Consider the following 9,415-nt stretch of genomic DNA (forward strand, 5'->3'; position numbering starts at 1 on the left):
GGGCCCTGGGGCCGTGCGGGTCCGGCCGGGCCGGGTGGCTCCGCTCCCGCGGGACCCGGGGGCAGGCGCTGTGCCGAGGTGACCGGCCCCGCTCCTTCCCTTCTCCCCAGGTGGTGCGAGGGAGATGCGGCGCTGAGGAGCGGGCTCGGCCCGGGCTCCGCTGCGGGACCGATGGGCGCGTCCTGAACTCGGAGCGGTCTGGATGAGAGCGGCGGCGGCGAAGGGCGGCATCGAGTTGGAAACAACATGAATACCTCGGTCCTCGCCCTACTGGGAAATATTTCCGGTCACCTGAATTTTTCGGAGACGAACTCGCAGATCTTGCAGTTTGAGGACGAGGATTGCCGTGTGCCTTTGGCCATGGTCTTCACTCTGGCCTTGGCTTATGGGACTGTGATAATTCTGGGAGTCTCTGGGAATCTGGCTTTGATTGTCATTATTTTAAAACAAAAGGAGATGCGCAATGTTACCAACATCCTCATTGTCAATCTATCCTTTTCTGACCTCCTGGTGACCATCATGTGTCTTCCATTTACCTTTGTGTATACTTTAATGGACCACTGGATTTTTGGGGAGGCCATGTGCAAACTGAACCCTTTTGTGCAATGTGCCTCCATCACCGTCTCAGTCTTTTCTTTAGTCCTCATTGCTATTGAGCGCCATCAGCTGATCATCAATCCCCGTGGCTGGAGGCCGAACAACAAACATGCTTACATGGGGATTGCTGCCATATGGATTTTAGCCACAGCTTCCTCTTTGCCTTTCCTGATCTACCACGTGTTAACAGATGAGCCCTTTAGAAATGTAACATTTGATGAATATAAAGACAAATATGTGTGCTTGGACCTGTTCCCCTTGGACACTGCCAGGCTTTCTTATACTACAACACTTTTGGTGATTCAGTACTTTGGACCACTCTGTTTTATATTTATTTGCTACTTGAAGGTAAGATAGAATCCTCTTGCAACACAATCCTCTTGTCTGATGTTTGTTTATCCTTGCAAAGATGACAGTGGTAGGTTAATTTATTCCATGTGTTTCTCTTTGTTGAATTTCCTGCAGATATACATACGGTTGAAAAAAAGGAACAACATGATGGACAAGATGAGAGACAGTAAGTACAGATCCTCTGAAACCAAAAGGATCAACATCATGCTGATCTCAATAGTGGTCGCATTTGCAGTTTGCTGGCTGCCTCTCACCATCTTCAATATCGTGTTTGATTGGAATCATGAAATTCTGCCTGTTGCTACCTGCAGCCACAACCTGTTGTTCCTGATTTGCCACCTCACTGCCATGATTTCTACCTGTGTGAATCCCATCTTCTACGGGTTTCTCAATAAGAACTTCCAAAGGGACCTGCAGTTTTTATTTCATTTTTGTCATTTCCACTCCCGTGAGGAGGATTATGAGACTATAGCCATGTCCACCATGCACACAGATGTTTCAAAAACCTCTTTGAAACAGGCAAGCCCAGTCACATTTAAAAAAATAAATAGTGATGATGATGAAAAAATATAAAGGAGTAATAAAAATTCCATACCAAACTGCTTGAAGTGTGATTGCAGGTGAAATGTGTCCAAGGACAAGTGAAATTACATAACAAGTACAAAATGAGTAATGTTTTTCTTCCTTTTCCAAGGAACTTTGATTGTTGTCACTTTGAAATTATACGCTGTGCATTTTTGCCCCTTTTAGTGCTTTAATGTTCACAGAAATTGTATCTGAATTTTATTATAAGACAGAGTTAGACCTGCTACTACCTATGGTTTTCATCTACTGTCTTTTGTTCTGTTCTCTTTGTACAGCTATGTGCTTTAGCAGAAAGGTTTATTTATTGATTATATTTTTTCAAAGAAGTAGTTTTCAGGAGTGTCTATCTAAGACCATTAGAAACAACATGAACCACAGGGACACTGTCACTACAGAGGACACCCACCAAAGAATAAAATGAGGAAATTCTGATTTGAAGAGTAGTTTCTTTCTTTTTTAATTCAGCTTTTGATTGATGTTAAAATCCTCTAAAATCAGTGTAGGCATGCAAAAAAAAGGATTCTGTGAGACCTGTAGAATATGTTTAAATGGTGACGTACAGTTTTCTAATTCACAGTGGCAATTCAGGCTATGATCACTTAGTTTCAAAGAAAGGATTAAGAAAGAAATTCTGTTCTTATTTACAAGAATAAAACCCTATAGTAATACCACAGTGCACAATGGGATAACTCTGATGCTTCACCACAGCAAATGAAAACATAAATAGGCCTTCAGTCCCAACTGATTATAGCTGGTTTTAATAACACAGGCTTTTTAATTTAAAAACCCTAAACCCCATTTTCATCTGCCATCACTGACAGGAGTTAAGTGTTGCTGGGATGAAATATACCATCTGTCCCTGGCCTATGAACCATGTAAAGTTTCCTTGAGACCTATGTCCAGAATCTAAAGGGAGATGGGACTGTTCTCTGTATGGACAAGGTGCAATATCATCCTTGCAGGTGACAGTGAAAATCAGGTCTGATATTAAAAAATATAAGCTTTAGCTACCTGAGTCTTTTCATAGTAATTAGTGTTGACCTATATAAATTATGTATAACCTCAAAATATTCTGTGTTCAGATGCAATGGCATAAACCCAGATAATCTCAGTCTTAAGCTGTGCCAGGGGAGGTTTAGATTGGATATTAGGAAGAAATTTTTTACAGAGGGAGTAATCAGACATTGGAATGGGCTGCCCAGGGAGGTGGTGGATTCACCGTCCCTGGAGGTTTTTAAGCTGAGACTGGATGTGGCACTGAGTGCCATGGTCTAGTAATCATGGCAGCATTGGATCAAGGGTTGGACTTGATGATCTTGGAGATCTTTTCCAACCTGGTTGATTCTATTATTCTATGATTCTAATCTCAAAGACAATGGATGGTTAAATCAAGGTCTGCAAAACTTAAAAGAAGTATATGGATAAAGTTTGGGTATAACTGATATGGTTAGCTTCCAAACTCACAGTTTCCACATTCAGTTGAAGTATGGAATTACTTGTCAAATATATACAATAGAGCTCTGTGTATTACTGCTTAAAGTACATATCCTCTAATTACACAAAATATTCATGACTAGATTCCCAGTTGAGGAAAACCCACATAACTTGACTGCTGTAAATGAAATTACAACAATATTAACCAGCTGAGGTTCTGTGTCATACAGTGTACTTTGCTGTAAAATCAAGGTCTTTTTGAATAATCAGCTTTTTAAAATACAATATAGACCCTACTTTCTTTCAAGAGGATCATTTGAAATCATTATGGCAGACAAGAGGGTCTTTAAGATGGATATAAATGTAAATGCAGCATGAATGGAAATCTGACTTGATACATTTCTGAGCAAAAAGATCTCAGGATGTTATGGTGAATTTAATGTGTTCTAAATTTGACATAGATAAATGCCTAAGAAATTAAAATTATTTGAGTTGCCAGAATTTAAAACTAAAACGCTATGTCTTGTGCTGTCTTATAAATAGTGTAGAATATTAAAGTAGCAATGTGTTCTTGTGCATTATAATTCCATGTATTTCTCTACTGGATTATAATTTAATTTAAAAGGTTTCTGTGCTTGAGAACAGAGATGGAATGTAGAAAATTAATTATAAGACAGAAGTTTCTTTCAGAGCTTTGGCCTTTTGTATTTTATGAGATTTCCTTTTTCTTTGTGGTTCTCTGTGGTATGTGTTGCTACTAATTTGACAAGGGTCTCCCAAAATTTGACAAGGGTCTCCCTCTCACTTTGCAACAATTTTCACCTTCTAAACCATGTGTAGTTTCACAGTGAGATACAATGTAGAAAAACAGCCTTTTTTTATATATTAAGAATGTCACAGTGGGTTTTTCCCATTACAAAAAGAATCACTATGAATTTTTGAATTTTACATGCTTTTTTCCTTTTTTTCCCCTTTTTTTTTTAAAGTTCTTTCTTTCAATGGAGTGGAAGAAGAAAATTCAATTATTTGAGAAACTTTCCAATTAGTTTGCTGGAAATTTTTGATCAGCCTGAATCAGGTGTATACAGAGTAGGTGTTGGAGCAACTTCAGAGGAGCCTGCCAGTGTTCAGGGACCTAAAACAGGTGTGTGCTAAAATTTGGAGATCTTCAGTGGGATAGCAACATATTTCTTCCTATGTCAGCATTTCTCCTGCTTGAGGTCCAATCTCAAATCCTGCAGCCCATCTGATACTGTGTCCTGAGAATGTGTCAGGTGTTTTTCCCTCCCAACACCTGATAAACAAGGTGAACTGTAAATGGGAGGATTCCTTCTGCTCATCTTTGTTAAGCTCAAGGAACCATTTTTCCTCTGCGCTGCTGTCCTAGAATCAGGCTTATATTGTTTCCCTGCAAGAAACCTTTCTGAGCCTCTGCTAAGGACGCAGGCTGGTGCATTGTCATACAAATAGCACAGTGTGCTCTGCCTCAAACGACAGTGTAAAGGAATACAGTGTAAAGAGTGTCCAGCAGGAAAATGCATTCGGAGAATTTCAGAGTCAAAATCATTGCTCTTCTGAAGAATTTATTATGAGATAAAAGTAGTCTCTCTGAGGTGCTGACCTGACATCCGCAGGGCATAGATCATATCTACTGAGAGCGGTATTTTTGTCCTTGTATTCGTGACTTGATGCTGGAGTTCTCAAAAGCCTCTGGAGACTTTCCCTTCCCAACAACCAGAGGACCAATATTGATCCTCTCTTTTATTTTCGTGCTCCAGCATGGCTTGTCATCCTCTATATGCTAAATTTCTTTACAGGGTAAGCTGCTTTCACGTTTCACTATAATTTTTCAGTCATTCTGGTTTGATATTTATTTCTCCTATGTGCTGTTTTGTCAAACATCCCACATTTCAGCACATGGTGATTCCTATCTCAAAAGCCTGAAAATCCCTTTTATTCTTTCAGACTGGTAGAGAAGTTTTACTGACGGAAAATCAGAACAGTGAGTGATCTATAACGTATCTTATTATTTATGTGTCATACATTTCATGTCAAATCTACAACCTTAAATGACAAATGGAACTATTTAATAAACATTATTATCTGCTTCATTTATCTGTTATTTTAGCACCTTAAACTTCAGTTTTATTGACCACAGACATTTCAAGCTTCTGCATAATCTAAATAAACCAGCATATGTATGTCATGTTAATAAATACTTCTGTATTCCCATATTGGTTTTTTTTCAACATATCTCTTGATTGTGTCATTGTCACTACATATGGTAATTCACAACTTTCACATCAACAGTAAAAAAAAGGATAATAATAAAGGAAACAATTAATTGGCAATACCTGCCTTTGGTAGGCCAGGAAAGAACTGGATATTAAAAAAAAATATCTATATGTGTATAATCAACCCTGTTTTTATCACCATATAAAGAAATCAGATTTAAACTAGGAAAAGGAATCAACTTGACAGGACCCCCCAGATCTCTTGAGCTGATGCTGACTGTATCTCATCACTGATGAAAGTGTGAAGGGTAAGGATTCATACATTCTGACTCTGTGGTCTTGGACTACAGTTCCAGCTATTATGAATGGATCCTAAAGGCATAATGATACTGATTCATATTCAGACTGTAAATCAGCATATGTTTAAATCCAGGTCTGTATATCAAGTTCTCATTCTAACCCCAGGAAAGTGTTCTCAGATCAATGAAACTGAAAAATTTGCTTAAAGTTAACCATTTGCCTAGGCACTCTACTGAATAAAGGTGCACTGTTGGCTGGCAGCTCACGGTCATTCCTAAAAATCAGATTTTGGATATTAGCTTATTATAGAAATAAATTAATGGCATATAGTTGTTTGACCTTTTTTTCTGGATTGTTCTATGGATTTTTTTTCTGTGGTACAGTGCCTGATAATGGTTCTTTTTAAAGTTTTCCTTCCTATTTCTTTCTATCAAAGAATTTACTGAACTAGTGCATAGAGAATGAAGACAATAAGGAAACTTTTTTCTTTTATTCTTATTTTTAAAGCATACATAACAGTAGGAAACAAGAGCTTAAATAACATCTCTTGTTTGCAACAGATTACATTCACTCAGCTGAGTGGAAAGGGGAGAGAAATAACAATTATAACAAAACAATAAATTTTGTTGATAGTCATTTCTCAGTTGAAGGATATGTACAACTCCAAGATCTACCATGTCATCTTCATTCTTGTGTTCTTTAACATGTGATATCTACTTCCCTGAGTCATTACTAATTAGTCAAGTCATTACTAAAGTTGATATGAAAGAAAATTCTTTTCTTCTATCCAGGTTTTGCAGAATTTTAAATGTTTGATTATTACATGCAAGAGGAAAAAGTGTGACCAGCTTTAGTTTCTAAAACTTTAATTAACCTCTGATCAGAAATGACTTCTATTCAGTATTTCTACCCATGCAAAATACTGTTAATGGCCTAGTTGAAGGTGATATTTCAAATATTAGGGAGTGCATTCACAAAGACTGACTTCAGCTGAAGGATGGCAGCTTTACTGGTCTCCTCCAGAGGAAACCAGAGGGCATTCACACCTACACTACTCTGGGTGCTATGAATCTACCAAAATGGCTTTCTCTCCGTTATCAATATGGGCTGCTAAGGGACAGCCAGCTTCCAGGGCCAGCACTAGGCCTGGTGACTACTGCTTCCCTTCCTCCACCTTACATGATGCTTCTGCTCTCACTTCATATTTCAGCCTCTTGATAGCTGCTTTCTGAGGAAGCTGTAGGAATTTGTACTCTGATTTTGTGAATGCCTGAGTATATGGTAAAAATCAACTCTATTCAGGGCAGTGCTTTAAATAGTTTCTTTCATTAAAATTATCTTCCGGCAAGTTTCTGGTAGGCAAGTTTCTCAAAATTTAGAAGTACATAATCTAGAAAACTTATGTAGGATATATGTTCATACAGAACATCCAGCTCATTGTAGCAAAACTGACAGCACATACAGTTTTGTGTTTTCCAAATAGATGAGTTGATGATCTGGTTATTTGACATAGGTCACGCTTAGTTGCAAGAAATTTGCACCAGATGCAAATGTGTTTGAGACTGATGCACAGGAGAGGGTCTGCATGGTAAACTAACATGCCACATATTATGCAACATTTCAGATATACAGGGAAATAGATAGTTTGGAAAAGAGCCAAAAAGCAGATCTAGATGAAGCCTTGATGCCTTTTGCCAAATATAAACAAAAAGACTTGAAGTCAGACATTATTTAATTTGAGGGCCAACAGACTGACAGGTAAATGCTTTTTTGAGCACAGTGGTGGTCAAAAAAGTATGTATGTTAAACAGGTTCTCTGCTCCCGTTTCCCGAAAAAGGATATAAAATTATAAATTACTCTGAAAATGTAAGTTTTTAAGATTCTTCACCTTGGATTAATCTAGATCTCTTTTTGAGACAAAGGAAACAAAATTTTTTTGGCACAATTGAAAAATAACAGCTTTTCATTGTGCCCCCCCCACTGCACAAGAGTCCGTTTGCTTCCATTTCTGCACAACATGGAGAAGGTTTGTTTATGGCAGAAGTAACCTGATCAACAAAGCCCTTCTTGTCTCTCTTGGCTCATGTCCACACTGATACTGTGCTGCTGTTTTTCACTTTGCAACCTCCCCCCCGCCTCCCCCAAGCTATGACATTTTTATTATTCTATTTATATTGTTTCTTTATAAAAGCTGTCTGTGAAAGGATGTCCTTGAAAGATCCTATTCAATGTGTGCTTGAACATATGGGTAAGAGGCCACATAGGACTTGTACAAATGTGATTGACAATGTGGTGATGTTTCAGTGGATAGACAAGTTGAAAACGTATTTGTTGCATACTGTTATTCAGCCCTTTTCAACTAAAGTTTTTGTTATAATTTTAATTCATGTAATCTAAATATCAGTTAAGCTTATGTATCTAGCCTTTCATCTTGATGATCAGCCTCCAGAGACATTCAGCAAGAGGAGACACTGGGTAACCCAGTGTATTCCTTACTTAGCCTTATTGACTCTAATTGTTGCATATAAGCTTCTCCTTTTTGTACTATACTTGAAAATACATATGCAAGAGTGTTCCCTTCTCTCTCTTCAAGGCTCTTCAAGTAAAAGTTGTATAATTAAGAGATATAATAGATAGGGCTGGTTTATCTTTTCTGATTTTTATTTCCATTATTATTATGACTAAAGTTTGAGGCTCTTCAATTAAGCCTTGACTCCTTATCAGTTTGGGCACAGGGGTAGTCCCCTGGATGACAGTTACCATGCATATGGCTAAACAGGTGCTGAAGTAAGAGCCTTGAAGCTTGACCTAAAACACTGCACGGTTAATGAAAAGCCTCCATTGACTTCAATGAGCTTAGAGTAGGGTCCTTGTTTCAAGTGACACTGAAGTGAGATATATGTCAGAACATCGGCTTCCTAGAGAGGGCAGCAGGCCGTAAGACGTGACATTATCTACCCCTGTAGACTCGGCAGAGACACAATTCCTTAGTCATCCATGTCAGTCCAAGGGGCATATCAAAAAGTCATCTTCAGCTGGTACTTATACTATGGTTATCCTCTTAAGTTTTTCTGTGAGTTTTACTCTGATTTTTTTTTCTGGACGCAGTTACAAGTTAAATGTAAGCCAACCTACCTGGCTTACTGATTTAAACCAATTTGCTTCACAGAAAATTGAAGATGGCACTAGCAATTCTTCACTACTAAAAGTGGGGGGTTTGTTGTTTATTATTATTATTATTATTATTATTATTATTATTATTATTTCTGCTTTTTTTCACTTTGTAAAAAATAACAAAACAAAAAAGATCACTAACAGCCAGACAGCATAGTTTATTTTACATCTGCAATTCACTTCAGTCAGTAAGGAATCTCAACCTTCAGCACAATCTGTGGATTTACCTTGTAGAGGTGCTCCTACAGCAGAAACACCAGCAATCATGAATAAAACCAGTGCAAGTAGTTGCTTAAATACAATTATCTTCCAAATTCGATAAGGGCACCTTTAAGTCAACATATAGAAACTTGAATTAAAATATTAATGTTTTTGTGTTGGAAATGATGCTTTCAAATAACCACATGACCTCATGAAATTATAAAGCCTGAGCCTGGCCTCATTCATATTAGTCAAATGCTGTGATAACATCTCTGACATTGTTCAGAAGGTTATGGTGTGGATGAGGCAGGTAAATGAGATCAATTTGTGAAGCTGTCAGATTGGTTTTTTATACCTATAGATTTTATGTTACTAGGGTTAGGATAACATAAGGAAATGAAGTACCTTTGTTTTTTAATTCCTTGATAATTTTCGCTCAGACCAAACAGGTTTGCTAAAGCTTTCTAAGGCTGAAATGGTATTGGATAAGCTGAGTACCTGTTATTTAAGTAAGTTTTTTCTTTTAAGCCGGACATAC

At 37.8% G+C, this 9,415-nt stretch overlaps 1 protein-coding gene across 1 annotated transcript; it reads left to right on the forward strand.

Moving 5' to 3' along the window:
* Positions 1 to 219: 219 nt before the first annotated feature.
* NPY1R (neuropeptide Y receptor Y1) lies at positions 220 to 2,097 on the forward strand. The gene is made up of 2 exons (XM_008933128.3): positions 220 to 945; positions 1,063 to 2,097. Exons 1-2 carry the CDS (start codon positions 247 to 249, stop codon positions 1,519 to 1,521), a joined length of 1,158 nt encoding a protein of 385 aa, XP_008931376.1. The 5' UTR covers positions 220 to 246; the 3' UTR covers positions 1,522 to 2,097.
* Positions 2,098 to 9,415: the final 7,318 nt, after the last annotated feature.

This window comes from Manacus vitellinus, unplaced genomic scaffold (genome assembly GCF_001715985.3).
Source record: "Manacus vitellinus isolate BGI_N305 unplaced genomic scaffold, ASM171598v3 scaffold_0_pilon, whole genome shotgun sequence".
In the NCBI taxonomy this organism is placed as follows: domain Eukaryota; kingdom Metazoa; phylum Chordata; class Aves; order Passeriformes; family Pipridae; genus Manacus; species Manacus vitellinus.